This window comes from Lynx rufus, unplaced genomic scaffold (genome assembly GCF_022079265.1).
Source record: "Lynx rufus isolate CCGP_SWC_20201006 ecotype Redwood Valley unplaced genomic scaffold, mLynRuf1.p SCAF_16, whole genome shotgun sequence".
In the NCBI taxonomy this organism is placed as follows: Eukaryota; Metazoa; Chordata; class Mammalia; order Carnivora; family Felidae; genus Lynx; species Lynx rufus.
The window spans coordinates 45778530-45793922 of NW_025814830.1; the positions used below are offsets into that span (position 1 = coordinate 45778530).

The 15393-nt window shown below is 58.7% G+C and overlaps 2 protein-coding genes across 3 annotated transcripts; both read left to right on the forward strand.

Moving 5' to 3' along the window:
- The first annotated feature begins 7141 nt into the window (after positions 1-7141).
- Positions 7142-10060, forward strand: LOC124511909 (chymotrypsinogen 2). 2 transcript variants are annotated; one of them, XM_047079302.1, is made up of 7 exons: positions 7142-7193; positions 7850-7953; positions 8068-8147; positions 8489-8567; positions 8851-9031; positions 9118-9251; positions 9899-10060. In XM_047079302.1, exons 1-7 carry the CDS (start codon positions 7142-7144, stop codon positions 10058-10060), a joined length of 792 nt encoding a protein of 263 aa, XP_046935258.1. The 2 variants fall into 2 exon arrangements, with proteins under 2 accessions (XP_046935258.1, XP_046935259.1); XM_047079303.1 differs by lacking the exon at positions 9118-9251 and having other exon boundaries at positions 9899-9993.
- A 522-nt stretch (positions 10061-10582) lies between these two features.
- On the forward strand, positions 10583-14462 carry LOC124510768 (chymotrypsinogen B-like). The gene is made up of 7 exons (XM_047077413.1): positions 10583-10634; positions 11433-11536; positions 11623-11702; positions 12066-12144; positions 12574-12754; positions 13854-13987; positions 14301-14462. The coding sequence occupies exons 1-7, from the start codon at positions 10583-10585 to the stop codon at positions 14460-14462; spliced, it is 792 nt and encodes a 263-aa protein (XP_046933369.1).
- Positions 14463-15393: the final 931 nt, after the last annotated feature.

Sequence of the window (15393 nt, forward strand, 5' to 3'; positions counted from 1 at the left end):
AGAGGGACTCTTAAGCAGGCTCCACGCTCAGTGCGGAACCTGAGACGGGGCTTGATCCCACAACCCCGGGATCACGACCTGAGCCAAAATCAAGAGTCAGACACTCAACCGACTGAGCCACCCAGGCGGCCCCCTGGACATGCCTTTTCTTTGAGGAAACACTGCCAGTTGAGCTACGAAATAATGCTTTCTTTTCACTTAGGATTTTTAGTTTTGCTTTATGGGAAGAGGCCTTGTTACGTATTAAACATAGGCTTTTTATCACCTGTTATTCTTGGGCACACAGAAAGGACCAAACGTAAGGAAGGTAAATGAAGGTATTCCTCACACTCAGTCACCCCGAGAAGCTGGTCCCTCTAAGGCCTCTCCGGGTGGGAGTCACCTCTGCTCGTGTGGCCCGTGCCATCGGGCCGTCCTGGGTATCCGTGGGGCGGCACTGCTTAGGAGAGACTCGTGCAACGGTGCCTGCGAGGTGTTCCCAAAAGGCCAGCGTCCACTGGGTGTGGCCGCTCTCTTGACCTTACCGGAAGGGGCCACGAGGATGCTCAGACGCTGACCAGGCTCCTCTGCCTCAAACGGTCCTCAGCCGGGCTGTGGTTTGGAGCCCGAGACAGGCTGACCCTGCCCAGAGACGCCATTAGGAATAACAACCAGGTCTGTACAGGCACCAGGGCCACCTCGCCAGCAACTTAAAGTGGACATCAACTGTAAGACAACTCTGAATCTCAAAAAAACGAAAATGTGAAAATCATTTGTCTTAGAGACGAGTAGGTTGGGGTGCCTGGGTGGCTCAGTCGGTTAAGCGTCCGACTCTTGAATTCAGCTCAGGTCACGATCTCACGGTTCCTGGCTTCGAGCGCTGTGTTGGGCTCGGCACTGACATCACATAGCCTGCTTGGGATTCTTGCCCTCTCTCTCTGCCCCTCCCCACCCACGCTCACACTCTCTCAAAATAAATAAATAAATTTAAAAAACTGATCAAATATGTTCAATTAGACAAACATATGTTGGGTGAGCCAAAAAAGTGGGTGAGTGCCATTCCGTGCAGGCCCCCAGCATCAGGCTCCCTGGCTACGTTCGGGGGGTTGCCGGCCTCGTGGGTTCTGAGCCCAGTGTGGAGTTTGCACCTGGCCGCTGAGCCCCTCGTCTGGTTTTCCAGCCCACCATCCTGACAACACTGTGAGCCTCTTAAAAAACTCGTTCTCCCCTTAAGTCCACAGTGTTTTGTTTTGCCGGTGACTGAGAATCTTGACTTGCACAAAAAGCCACAACTTTTGAATTGTGGGATGCCACGCTGTTCTATTTCAAATGCCTAAGTCCTGCAGGAATCAAGGCATAAGATATGTGCCATTAAAAAAAAAAAAAAAAAAAAAAAAAAAAAAAAAAAAAAAAAGAAAGACAAGGGGAGCCTGGGTGGCTCGGTTAAGTATCCGACTTCGGCTCAGGTCATGATCTCACAGTTGGTGAGTTCGAGCCCCACATCGGGCTCTGTGCTGACAGTTCGGAGTCTGCGTTAATTCGCTCTCTCACTCTCTCTCTGCCCCTCCTAGCTCACATTCTGTGTCTCTCAAAAATAAACATTTAAAAAAAAGAAAAAAAGATGAAAGAATCAGTTTCCATTTTTCTGATCTCAGAGGAAATACTTTCCCTGGTTGGCAGTCAGTGACGGTAGCCTAGCAAAACCTAGTCCCCCATTCTTTCAGATTTTATTGGAGATAGAGAAGGCTCAGCTAAAATGCTTCCTTTCCTGACCCCCTTGCAGCTAGAGGTGGCCTGGAGAGACAGCTCTGCTAATGACTTGTAAGGAGACGCCACTGGATGGGGCTACTGGGAAGACTTTTTAAAATGGAACAGATTCTGTTGGCATTGTTTTTTTGCCCTTTTCGTTCCCTCTTCTTTTCCTGCCTGAATGCAGACGTGATGCTTGGAGGTTCAGCAGCCATCTTGGAGCCACGAGGAAGATGCCTCGGGCTTTGAGTTGCCACATCAGCCTCGGACCTTCTCCCTTGAGAATTCTTGTTAAATGAGAAAATAAAAGTCTACTTCGCTTAAGCTATAGTTTTTCAGGTGTCTATATTTCACAGCTGAACACAATGCCAGCACGTGCCCGGCAGTTTGAAATATGTGACAGTTCCCCCCACCTCCAAATATGAACTTAAGATGTCCTGAGCTAGAGGAGAAAGGAGTGTTCAGGGTGCATCTCTGACAACAGGCTTGAGATTCTGCCCGCAGCCATCTTCTGTTCCCTACTCTGCCATGGCTGGGGGGAAAAATGATAGGAAAACAAGGGAGTTTAAGGCAGGGCCTTTGTCTTACTGCCTCTGACCAACCTTAGACATACACCTCCAATCCCATCTTGCTGTGGAGTCCGAGAGCAGGGAGGGCCGCCTGTGAAGACCGGGAGGCCGGACCCTGCAGAGCGCCCCGAGCCTAGCACAGCAGAGGAAGCAGCCAGAAGTCTCCCAGGGTCCCGCAAGAGTGCGGCAGTGGCTGACAAAGAAGCCTAGCCCCGGGGAGGCCCCGGGATAGGGAACAGAAAAGGCCAGCTGCGGCCACGAGATGCAGGTTCCTCGGCAACCAGCAGTGTGGACACCTGAGGAGAACCGGCTCCCCTCTGTACATCTGGGTTCACTGCCAGCCAAGGATGACAGTAGTTACGCTCCATGGGCTGAGATTTGGTTTCAGGCTCCTGACAAAATAAATGATCAAAACAGAAATGACGCGGGGCACCTGGGTGGCTCAGGGCAAGCAGTGTCTGACTTCAGCTCAGGGCACGAGCTCACGGACCGTGGGTTTGAGCCTCGCATCCGGCTCTGTGCTGACAGCAAAGAGGGCCGCTTTGGATCCTGTCTCCTTCTCTCTCTGCCCCTCCCCCACTCGCACTCTCTCAAAAATAAATAAACATTAAAAAAAATAGAAACAGGGGCACCTTGGTGGCTCAGTCGGTTAAGCATCTGACTCCGGCTTGGGTCATGATCTCACAGGTCATGGGTTCAAGCCCCGCGTCGGGCTCTGTGTGGACAGCTCCGCCTGCTTTGGGTTCTGTGTCTCCCTCTCTCTGCCCCTCCCCTACCTGCACTCTGTCTCTGTCTCTGTCTCTGTCTCTCTCAAAAATAAGTAAACATTAAAACAAGTTTTTAAAAAGAAAAGAAACAATGTTCTCTAATAGAAAAACTTAAAAACTTACATTTTTCACATGCCTGTGTGTAGGGCTGAGAGTCACCTCAGTACAAGGAACGAAAAAGAGGGCTGGGATGGGGAAGAGGCAACAGCCCAAACTTCCAGGTGGGAGAACGGTGCATGCATTGTGGGGTGAGGGAACAAACTACTAATAGAGGCAAGAACACAAGGGAATCATAAAACCATTTGCCTGAGTGAAAGAATCCAGATGCAAAGACAGGAGGTTCCACTTATGTAAATTTCTACAACAGGCAAAACTAATCTATGGGGAAAGAAATAGTTACAGTGGTTGCTGGTTGCCTCAGGAGAGGGGTAGTTGGAAAGAGGCGTGAGGGAACTTTCTGGGGTGACGGCATTAATTTACATCTTGGTTGTGGTGTCTGTTACACTATGGTGTGCGCCTGCATGTATGTATATATATAAATTCATACTGTTTACTTAAGATCTGTGCATTTCATCATATGTAAATTATACTTCAGTGTATCTTATTTTTAATAAAAAAGAGAGTTCGGATTTGACTCCTTACGAGGCAGGACTTCAAGAAGGAAGTTCACCTAAGGAAACTGACATCTGAGTTCTGGCATCGAGCAATGCCCTAGTGTTAGAGTTGGCAACCATGGGAGGACGCTTGCCTAATGCTCACCTCCCCCCACCCCGTCCACGCCGACAGGACCGGGATCCCTGGCACAACCCCCACCCGAGGCCAAATCCCAGGAGGTAGCTGGGCAGAGACTGGCTCAGGGCCCCCAGCAAAGCTCTTCCCCTCAACACAGGCTGCCTGGCAAAGAGCTGTCCCCGTCATGTTTGCTCCCGGGGTGCACATGGATCGGGTCGTCTCCTGAATACATTTCAGTGAGTTACACCTTTCCCCGGGCTTGCTTCAGCACTGCCCGCTAAACACACTAGACGCTGCCTGCTTGCAACGAGGTAACAAGCGCAGAGTTACGACTTTCTCAGATGGCAGACAACCCGCAAGCAAAGCCGTACCTTCTCCCTGGGAGTGTGCACGAGCGCGGACGGGTGCACTCCAGGGGCTTAGGAAGCAGGGTTCCAGACCCCTGGCTGGGAAGTTAGAAATATTAACGAAAAATGCAAGCCAGGAAAATATTCGTTACCGTAAACTTGATTGGCTGAACAACTTCTGGGCGCAGACACCCGTCGGCTTGTCCCGGGACGCCGACGAGAGGCTGCTGGGCAGGGGGCGGCCGTAGCCGAGGCCGAGCTGCCCCCGTGAGGAGGCGCTCTGCGCGCAGGCGCGGAGGAGCCTTGGCGTCGTAAGGGAGGGAAGGGCGCAGGCAAAGGGGTCCCTCGGGTGGGTCTGGGGTCGCGGCGGGGCGGGGTGGAGGGCCCGGGCCCCGCCCCAGTGAACCTCTGGCCCCGCCCCCGGCAGGAGTGGGCGCAGGTGCGGGCTCGCCCTCCCCGCCTCCACCTGCAGCTGCGCGCTTTCTCAGACCTCTCAGGGCGCGCGAGCGGCGCGGGGGGGTGGGGCGCGGGCGGGCAGTCTGTTCCCAAGGCCTCAGCCACCTGCTGGCTCGGGCTGTCCTGGCCCCGCCCCCGCCACTCTGCCCCTCCCCCTCTCGGGTCCCGCTACACCCGCGGTCGCTGCCACTGCGCCTCCGGGGACGACCGCTGCGGCTCCACAGATGGAACAACTCACCGGGGGCCGCAGCATCAGGGCCAGCCGCTCCCGACAGTGCCTCCACCTGGCCCTTCCTCGGTCGCCCCCCTCGGCCTCTCAGCCCTGGCCCCCTGCCTTGTGGGCTCATCGGTGCCCTTTGGCCTCCTCCGGGCGACCACCTGCGACATTAGGCACACTTTGCTCTTTGCTCTGTGTCCAGCTCAGGCGTGGACACAGCCTCCGAGCTTCGCTTGGCGCACTCCCGCACGCTCCCGTGACTTAAATGTCCGGGTGTGGGTGAGGCCCTCCTGCCTCGGTATTAATAATGGTAAGGTTTGTGAGATCGAGCACCCCCCGAGCCCGGAGGGGGCTCTGTGCTGATGGATCCGATTCGGATCCACTGCTCCCCTCGCTCTCTGCCCCTCCCCCCCCCCACTCACTTTCTCTCTCTTAAAAATAAATAGGCATTTAACAAAATCTTTTTAAAATGATAAGGATATGAGGCACCTGAGTGGCTCAGTCCGTTAAGTATCCGACTTCAGCTCAGGTCACGATCTCAACGTTTGGTGGGTTTGAGCCCCACATCCGGCTTTGTGCTGACGGTGCTGAGCCTGCTTCAGATTGTGTCTCCCTCTCTCTCTCTGCCCCTGCCCGACTTGCATTCTCACTCTCTCAATGATAAATAAACATTTAAAATTTTTTGTTTTAAATGATAACTCCTTAGCTGGTGGAATGTACATTTTACTTTTTTTTTTTTTTTTAACTTAAACTCTCCAACTCCTCCCCATGGAAGCTTGCTAAAGCAGGAGAAATTTGTTTCTTTTCTTTTGTTCCAGTTGACTAGGGGCCTGGGCCTGGTAAGCGTGAGTTGTAAGGACGAACAGGCTTGCTCAGGTAGCGTGGTCTCACAGAAGGGGCCACCCCGCCCCCTGCAACCCATTTTGTGCCTTGCCTTCCCACCTGATATAGTGTGGCCATCCCTTGCTGTCATGGGACAGTCTTCTAGAACGTGGGAAGGGCACCAACAGGCAATGCAGGAAGGAGTTCAGAGGACCAGCGAGTATGGATGATTTTGTGTTAGGCCTGGTCCTGGCTCAAGGTGGGTCATGCCCTTTCATACTGTGGGATCCACACGATAAGCATCCCCCATTTTACATGCTTAGAAACAAAACCAGAGAGGGCAGGTAACCTGCCCAAGTCTCCACAGCTGTTTGGTGCTGAAATGTGTGCCGTGGAGCACGCTACGGTCATCGATGCAATGGAAGTTAAAAACAGCCCTGAGATACCATTTTCCTTGTGTGTTTCGCGGGGCTTCGCTGTGCCTGGCAGCCTCACCTTCAGATTTCTCCTCTTCCAGTTTCCCTGGTGCTGAGAAAGGGCCCCACTGCCCACCCTGTCGGCCAAGCCAGAAACAGGCCTCCCGCCTGCCTCCCCACGCCCCCATTTCCTGCCTGACCAGCCTCTACCAGCTCTCACTGGGTCCAGTCTTGCCCCAGACGCCACATGCTCCATTCCAGGAGCCCATGGGGACTAAGTGACCCAGCCTCACGTGAACGGGCAGTGGGCGGCTTGCTCTTCTGAGCCGCACTGCACACAGGCCACGTGACCTCCCCAGCTGGGGAACAGAAGGAACCTTCACTGAGACTTCTTGACCACCCCCCAAGACCAGGGTAGCATCCTCAGCCCCCTGGCCAGACGCCCCTTTGTCCTCCCTACTTGATCACACTGCCCAGGTTTTTGTTTTGTTCTGTTTTCTTTTGTTTTGTTTTTAGGGGGGTGGGTGCAGAGGGAAGGAAAAGAGAGAATCTTAAGCAGGCTCTGTGCTGAGCACAGAGCCTGAGGCGGGGCTCAATCCCATGACCCTGGGATCGTGACCTGAGCCAAAATCAATAGTCGGATGCTCGACTGACCGAGCCACCCCAGAGCCCCTGCCCAGGGGTTTTGAATAACTAACAGACCAGATAAATTACTTATCCAAGTTTCTCCAGTCTACGAGGCAATAGGCTGGGGCTCAAACCCTGCCAGGCCTGGCCCTGGCCTTCCTGAAACAGGGCCTAGAAGAGGAAGCCCGAGCTTCCTAAGCCCTTCCCTGTGGCTGTGGGTCGAGGGCCTCCTTGTTTGGTCCCACCTTCGCCCTTGACCCAGACCCAAGCTCAGCCATGGGCCGCAGCTGCTGCCATCCCAGGCCCTGATGCCAGGCCTGCTCTGGCACATCCTGCCTACTCGGGCACACGCCCAGGAAAGGGATTGTCACCTCAAGGTTTTCCGATAACAGCCTGGTGCACAGGGATATAATGGGGAGCTCCCAAGGCAGGGACCCTATGTCTCCTTGACCACGGCACCATGGCCTTCCTCTGGCTCCTCTCCTGCTGCGCCCTCCTGGGCACAGCCTTCGGTGAGTTCGGGGCAAGCAGAGGCCAGGAGGGATGTTTCCGCTGCCCTCCAGCCGCCGAGGCCAGAAGGGGCAGCTGGGTCCCTGCTCCCAGTTCGGCCGAGCACTGTGGTGTGACCCCAGCGGGTCTCTCTCCCGCTCTGAGCCTCACCGGCCCCATCGCCACAATGGGGATGCTGGGAGGATTGGGCCAGACCAGTCAGTGTGAGGCCCCCAGGGGGAGGTGGGCCTTCCTGGGGCTGACTGCGGCCTCACACCCCGCGCAAGGGCTCCGGAGGACGGGTCCGGAGGCAGCGAAAACTCTGAACAGCTAGTGGCTCCCCAACAGACTCAGATGGTGAGCAGGCAGGTGTGGTGCCTTGGGGCCCGTGAGCCCAGCACTTGACAGCTTGTGTTCACTTGGTGCTTCCCATGTGCCAGGAACACAGCAAGTTCCCGCCTTGCCTGCTCACGCTCTTCTGAACGGTAAAGCGAGGCAGCGATGGGGCTGGGTTCAAACCCACAGAGCCCAGCCTCCGGCCCGTGCTTCAGTACGGCCACCACCTCCCCGCCAGCCTGTTGGGCTTGTCTGGGCTGAAGCACAAGTCAGATTGAGTTGTCCCTGGGGGTTCCCGGGACGCCCTTGGCCTCCATCCCTCACCTCATACCCCCACCCTCAGGCTGCGGGGTCCCCGCCATCCAACCTGTGCTGAGTGGCCTGTCCAGGATCGTCAATGGAGAGGACGCTGTCCCGGGCTCCTGGCCCTGGCAGGTGTCCCTGCAGGTGAGGGGGGATTTCTGCGCACGAGTGGGGGACACACTGGGGTATTGGCCCAGCTGGGGTCAGGCTGGGGGCTGCTGGTGTCCAGCCAGCACTGACCTCTCCATCTTCCTCCAGGACAGCACCGGCTTCCACTTCTGCGGGGGCTCCCTCATCAGCGAGGACTGGGTGGTCACTGCTGCCCACTGTGGTGTCAGGTGAGGGCCCAGGGTCCCCAGGAAACCCCTTGGTGGGGGAAGACTCCCGGCGGTGAGGGCCAGACCTTTAACTCCTCGTTCCTCAGTTTCCTTATTTGGACTGTGTCGAAAACCCAAGTCCTGCTGGTCTCCCAAAGGTTATTGGGAAGGAAACACACACACAGCAGGCTCTAGGGCAGTTTGTTTCAGGGGTAATTATTGAGATTTTGAGCTCCCGTCTCTGTGATCAACAACTTTGAGCAGATGCACAAAGGTATATGCACACACGTACGCACCCGGCACCCCCGCACGGCCCCAGCACCTCACGGCAGGAACCCCCTCCTTTCTCTGGCCCTCTCCAGAACCACCCACCGGGTCGTGGCCGGGGAGTTTGACCAGGGCTCAGATGCTGAGGACATCCAGGTGCTGAAGATTGCCAAGGTATGGTGGCCCCCAGAGGCCAGGTGGGGCAGGCCCTCCGGAGTGTGCAGCCCTGAAAACCCCCTGCTGCTCTCGACCTCCCCAGTGGTCCACCGTGAGGGGGCAGAGCAGAAAGCAGGGCGTTCAAGGTCTGCACTTCGGTCCTGGGCCCAGCCTCAGGCTCCTGGGGCCCCAGAAAGGCCTGCCAAGTTGAACAGGCATTGTCCAGAGAGAAGCACTGAGGTGATTTGGGGGAGCCTGGGACCCTGGTTCAGCTCTGTGTCAGCCTCTGCCCTCCCCATAGGTTTTCAAGAACCCCAAGTTCAACATGTTCACCATCAACAATGACATTACCCTGCTGAAGCTGGCCACGCCTGCCCGCCTCTCCCAGACTGTGTCCCCTGTGTGCCTGCCCAATGCCAGGGACAGCTTTCCCGCTGGGACCCTGTGTGCAACCACGGGCTGGGGCCTGACCAAACACACCAGTGAGTGACCTCTAGCCGGGCGGGTGGGAGGTGGGGGCTGCCGAGCGGGCACCTGCAGGTGCTGACCCCCTGCCCTGCCCTTCTAGATGCCCAAACCCCTGACAGGCTGCAGCAGGCGGCCCTGCCCCTCCTATCCAACACCGAATGCCAGAAGTTCTGGGGCAGCAAGATCACCAATCTCATGGTCTGCGCTGGGGCTAGCGGCGTTTCCTCCTGCATGGTATGGTCTACTGGACTCACCCAGCACCCCCTTCCCTCCCAGCATGGGGCGGATTCAGGCCAAAGCCCAGGCCAAGGGGCTTGGCCAGAGAGAGGAGATGGAAATAACACATAGGGCCTCTTTTGAAGGCTTGACATGCTCTTTCTGGAATTCCTGCATGAGCAGTTGTAAAAACTGATGATCTCAACAGAGGGATGCAGAGCAAGGGCCTCTGGTCTCGAAACTGCCATATTGCAAAATTCCATTGACATCATCAATGTCTGAACAAATGCCACCCCCTGGATTAGTGCAGTGTACAACCTGGGCAGCAGAATATAGTGGCCCAGAGGGCTCTGGAAGGAATCGGACAGCCCTCCCTCCCTCACGGTGGCTCCATAGCCAGGCCAGCACCACCCATGCTTCCTTCCTGTCAAGCAAACCAGCTTTATTGGGCCTCTATTATAGGACCCCAGCTGATGGCCCAGACGTTCAGGGGCACAGATCACAGACGGAGCTACTGAAGCTTCTTTCTTAATCCCTCCAATATGCACGTGCCGGGCGTCTACTGGCCGTGAGGCCCCGGAATGGTATCTGGAACAATGTCCAGGGGCCCCTCGCCCAGGGCACCTGGTGGCCAGATCCAAGCCCCTTTCTCTCTCCTCCTGCAGGGCGACTCTGGTGGCCCCCTGGTCTGCCAGAAGGATGGAGCCTGGACCCTGGTGGGCATCGTGTCCTGGGGCAGCAACACCTGCTCCACCTCTAGGCCCGGCGTGTACGCCCGTGTCACCGAGCTCATGCCTTGGGTACAGCAGATCCTGGAAGCCAACTGAGCCGTCAGCCCCACCGTGACCTCCCTGCTGACCTGCTCCCACAGAGTCAATAAACCAATAAAAGACACACTGATGATGGTGTCTCCTGTGTTGGGGCCTCTGAGTCCTCCTTCTCCCGAACATGGGTCTTCACTGGGTCAGGTACCAGAGGGTCCCCAGAGAGGCCCCCCCTTTAGTCTTCCTCCCCAGAGAGTGGCCAGGAAGAGCGCAGGTAGATGATGTGAGATCTGGGCCCCCGCCTGGCAGGCACAGCGGCCCGGGGGGTGGGCAGGGAGTGGGCCGCGGGGGGGGGGGGGGGATGAGCCCTGCTGCTGGCTGCACACACCTGTGGTCCCAGGGAACCTTCCCAGGAGCAGCCCCCCGGGGCCGACTCTTTCCCAGGCCCGGGCAGGAGCCAGGTGCTTCTGAACCCAAGGACTCACGATAAGGGAGGGATGGCGAGGCGCGTTGCAATTGGTGGGCCAGGGGAATATAACGGGGGTCCTTCGAGCAGACCCCATCCCACCTCCTGAGTGGAACACCATGGCCCTTCTCCCGGTTGTCCTTGGCTTCCTCCTCTTTGGCAGCAGTTCCGGTGAGTGCAAGGTTCCGGTGGGCCCGGCAGCCCCGGACCAAGCCTCTCCCACTCCCCGGCCCCCACCGCCAGAAGCTGGGAACCGGAGGACCAAGTCCCCACACGTCTAACCGCCCGCGGGGGCCGGCCCCCCGCCCACCCCTCCCAGCCTCTCTGGGCGCCTCTCCTCGGCTCCCCACTCCTCCTCCCCCTGGAGGTCCGTCGGGCCCCTCAGACTCAACCGGACAGGCTGGACCTGCCTCGTTTTGGCCTTGTCCACCCGCTCAAAAGCCGGGGTTCGTCCGGGCTCCTCCACGCCTGCCCCTGAGCCGTAGGAGCTCTGCCTCAAGAATGTCTCCCACGCCCATCCCTTTGGCCCCGCCCCCCGGTCCTCTGGAAGTGGGCAGCCTCTCGGGTCTATGCTGCCCTGAGCGGGGCAACTCTCTGACCCCAGCCTGCCCCTGCTGCAGACCCAGGGGCCCTGGGAACAACAGCGACTCCAGCAGGACATCCCGGCCCCCACGCCCCGGAACCCTGGGGTCAGCAGGGGAGGGACGCTCCTCTCAGGACACACAGTGGACACCCAGCCTTCGGGCTCTAGGCCCCGCCCAACTCCCGATGCCCTCAGCCTCAAGGACCCTCCACAAGGACACCTGGGGCAGCTGCCGGCTGGGTGACAAGGGGTCGGCTGCCCTGCACTGGCCAAAGCTCTGGGTGCTAGGTTGCCACCTAGGTTCCAGAGGCCTGGAAGTGCCAGGCTCTATCCCTGGCCTCCTTGGGACACCATCCGCTGACCAGCTGCCGTGTCCCTGCCCCCAGGCTGTGGGGTCCCTGCCATCCACCCTGAGCTGAGTGGCCTGTCCCGGATCGTCAATGGAGAGGATGCGGTCCCCAGCTCCTGGCCCTGGCAGGTGTCCCTGCAGGTGAGAGGGAAGCTGAGGAGAGGTGGGTTAGACGGGGAGGGGTCAGGCGTGAGGGGGAAGGCTGACTGTCTCACCTCTCTCCCCAGACTCGCTCCGGCTTCCACTTCTGCGGGGGCTCCCTCATCAGCCAGCACTGGGTCGTCACTGCTGCCCACTGCAGGGTCAGGTGAGGCCTGCGTGGGGGCAGTGGGGACGCCCTGGCCGTCAGGGAATGACGGTCACTCCTTGCCCTTTCCCACCCCTGCCCGGCCACCCACTAGGCTTCCAGGGAATGAAGCCTGGCGGGAAGGGTCTGAGACAGATGGCAGGTGGGGACAAAGCTGCTGCTATCCGCCCCCCCCCCCAGAGAAAATCCCCACCCTCATGCCCCCCACCACCTCGGGCCCCAGCCTGTTCCACGAGAGCTGGTCTAGTCCTGTGCCTCCACCTTACAGACGGGGCAACTGAGGCCCAGAGGTCCCGTGGGACTGAGGGGCCCAGAAAGGGCTTCCCTCACCTGGGTACCCTCTGCTGCCTCCTCTCTCTCCAGGAAGAGCCACCGTGTGGTGGCTGGGGTGTCTGATCACGGCTCTGACGAGGAGGCTGTCCAGGTGTTGAGGATCACTGAGGTACCGCCAGGCAGGCCGGCTGAGGAGGGTGGGGCGGTAAGGCCATGGCAGGGCTGCCCCTGGGCGCCAGGGATGGGTGAGGACCGTGGCGGGCAGGGTGTGTGGGCAAAGAGGACCCCAGCCGGTCGGCTCAGGCCTCACCCACCAAAGCCTTCTTCCCTTCTTTCCCAAGTAAGAAGACTCCTATTCAAACACTGAAGTTTGGCTCATTGTAGAAAAGCACAAAAATAGAAAAAACTAAATATCACCAACGTGTCGAGGGCCATTTTCCCACCGGTTTCCAGAGATTTTGTCCGTGCGGCCCCATCTGTGTTCGCTCTCAACAAGGGCCCCTTGGCACTGAGCCCTCTCCTGGCCTGAGGTCCCTCCCATCCATGAGATCGGCCATCCTCCCGTGAGGACTGCCCAGCCCCCATGGCGTCTCCACAGGTGTTTGAATACCCACTGTGGGACCGGGTTTCGGGCCGCAACGACATCGCCCTGCTGAAGCTGGCCACACCGGCCCTCCTCTCGACAACCGCGTCCCCCGTCTGCCTGCCCAGTGCCAACACCAGCTTCCCTGCCGGCTCCCTCTGCGCCACCACCGGCTGGGGCAAGACCCGGTATAACTGTGAGTGTCCTTGCAGGGGCTTTTCAGAAGGGAGACTCATTCGGCTTTTATGGTCTAAATTCCAAGCACACAAATTCCAAGTCGTATATCTTTCATTTTTTCTTTTTAAACATTTTTTAAAATGTTTATTTTTGAGACAGAGGGTGAGTGGGGGAGGGGCAGAGAGCGAGGGAGACACAGAATCCTTACTTAGCAGGCCCAGGCTCTGAGCTGTCAGCACAGAGCCCGATGTGGGGCTCAAACCCATGAACCGTGAGATCATGAGCTGAGCCGAAGTCGGATGCTTAACTGACTGAGCCCTTCAGGCCCTCCTTTCCGTTTCTTTACTTAAAACCCTCTTAATGAAAGAATGAAAAAATAAAGATGAGCTTAAATACTGCACACTTGAAGACGAAGTTGCTGAAGAAACGCCCAAGTACCAGCAGGTGGCACTCTCACTACGTTGCAACGAGGTCCCCACGGTGGGGTTTCCAGCCTGGACTCCTCTCCAGACTTGAGGCGGGCGTTTGTGTCAAGCTCGCCGTGAAGTCTGGGCCGGGAGTCAGATGTCCGGGTGTGGTTCGGGGCCCTGAGAGTCCGGCTGGGTCTCCCCTCCCCCGGCTGCTCCCTCCGCTGACGATCTTCCTCCAGAGTCCCGGGTGCTCCTGCCCAGGCCCCGGCTCACCCTCTGGTCCTTGACCGGGACGGAGGCGGCCAGGAAAGGGCAGCAGGAGGACGGTGCTCCCCCATCTGCCACCCAGAGCGGCGGGTCCCCAGCAGGGGCCCCGTGAAAAGGACGTCAGCCCCCTTCCCCGGAGGGGAGGCAGTGCCCCCCGCCCACCACACGGGCTGCCAGGGCAGTGCTCGCGTGAACAACTATGCTGGAAGCCATGTCACCACTGCCTGGTGTGGAATCGGAGAGGAAGGGGTCCCGCAGGGACTGTTAGGTCTGAGGGAAGGTGGGGAGCTCCGTTTCTGAGGTCATGGTGATGGGGAAGGACTGGGAGCAGGCAGGGGGGAGGCAGGGTCTCCTCCACCCCGGGGTGGGCCGGCTGGGTGAGGGCTCCTGACCTCCGCTACCGCCCCCCCGCCCCCGTCCCCGCCCCCTGTGTCCCTCCAGCCAACAAGACCCCCGACAAGCTGCAGCAGGCGGCCCTGCCCCTCCTGTCCAACGCCGACTGCAAGAAGTTCTGGGGCAGCAAGATCACGGACGTGATGATCTGCGCCGGGGCCAGCGGCGTCTCGTCCTGCATGGTAAGGCCTGGCCCCGCCCCTGCCCCCCGCCGGCCCCGCCCCCGCTCGGTCTAGGGGGCTGCTCCCTTCTGCCGCGTCCGCTCCACCCCTCTGGGCGGCAGTGGCGCTGGGGGCCCCCACGCCAGCCAGCCGGGGGAGAGTGTCAGCCACGTGCCCCAGGCCCACCAGGAGTAGGCGACAGAGCTGGGGCTGCCACGTGGCCCCGATCGGAGAGCCTCCTGCCCAGTCTCTGCCCCCACACTTGTCATTTGTCTGCACAGAACCTGCGCGGGGGCAGGTCAGGCTTGTAAACAGGTCCTTTCTCCTCCTGCAGGGCGACTCTGGCGGCCCCCTGGTCTGCCAGAAGGACGGAGCCTGGACCCTGGTGGGCATCGTGTCCTGGGGCAGCGACTGGTGTAACCCATTCTCACCGGGGGTGTACACCCGTGTCACCAAGTTTATTTCCTGGGTTCTCGGGGTTCTGGAGGCCAATTGAACCCCTGCCCCAACCCCCCCCCCCCACTTCTGCAAAACCCAAATAAAACCCTAGAGCAACTGCGTGCCTCTTCACTTCTGTGTCCTCGCCAGGGTGCTGAGCGGTGGAAGGCTGGCTGTCTTCACTGGGGTCCCCTCTGTGGAGTCCAAGAGGGCTGACAGACCCTACCCTTTCTTCACAGAGATGGGGAGACTGAGGCCCAAGTTCACATGCAGAACAGTCAGAGCTAGGAGCAACATTCCCTGAATCCCAGGGCTCTTGTCTCACCTGGGGTGCCAGACATACTCGGAAAGGCTGGGGAGGCCACACGTGGACCCAGGACAAGGGCCCTCTGGGCCCCCACACCCCAACTTGGAGGCCAAGTCTATGTGTATTTCAAAAGACACTTGGGAAGGAGTTCCACAAGCTGATATTATGAGCTTCTAAGAGCAAAGTTCTAGGTGAGGTCTGTGAAAACGAGTTTATGTGGAATCCCCCAGCGGTGCCCTCGACCAATCCTGTGCCACAGTAAAGCCCACCTCGCTCCCGGAGCCGCCTTGGACCCCACGCTGGCCCTCGCTCTGGCCGGGGGCCGTGGGACCTCACCACAGGCTCCACACTCACCGAGCCTCTCCAGCCTCCAGCGCTGGTGTCACAGAGCTTCTCTCCAGCAGCCCCAGCTCCCCAGGTCTCAGGGCCATTGGCACACCTGCCCCCACCTTGCAGAAGACCCCTGGCCTCACGCCACTAGCCCAGCCCTGTTTCCCAGGGCCTTGGTTTCCTCTTGAAGGGACCCACTTTTTCTTTATCCTCCCGAGAGAGAACTGCCCATGGCATCACCACAAATCCGCTCGGTCGGCTGCTCCTCCCCTGCGGCATCTGAGATCAAGGACACACCTGCGCACACCCAGGGGCCCTCCTGCCTCTCACACCAGAGGCCGCTTTTCATTTT

Bases quoted from the DNA above. Each gene is read 5' to 3' on its own strand.
- LOC124511909 (XM_047079302.1), top strand. From the start codon at position 7,142: ATGGCCTTCCTCTGGCTCCTCTCCTGCTGCGCCCTCCTGGGCACAGCC. The intron at 8,568-8,850 runs GTATGGTGGCCC...CCCTCCCCATAG, and splicing joins AGGTGCTGAAGATTGCCAAG to GTTTTCAAGAACCCCAAGTT. The intron at 9,252-9,898 runs GTATGGTCTACT...CTCCTCCTGCAG, and splicing joins GCGGCGTTTCCTCCTGCATG to GGCGACTCTGGTGGCCCCCT.
- LOC124510768 (XM_047077413.1), top strand. From the start codon at position 10,583: ATGGCCCTTCTCCCGGTTGTCCTTGGCTTCCTCCTCTTTGGCAGCAGT. The intron at 11,703-12,065 runs GTGAGGCCTGCG...CTCTCTCTCCAG, and splicing joins GCTGCCCACTGCAGGGTCAG to GAAGAGCCACCGTGTGGTGG. The intron at 12,755-13,853 runs GTGAGTGTCCTT...GTGTCCCTCCAG, and splicing joins GGGCAAGACCCGGTATAACT to CCAACAAGACCCCCGACAAG.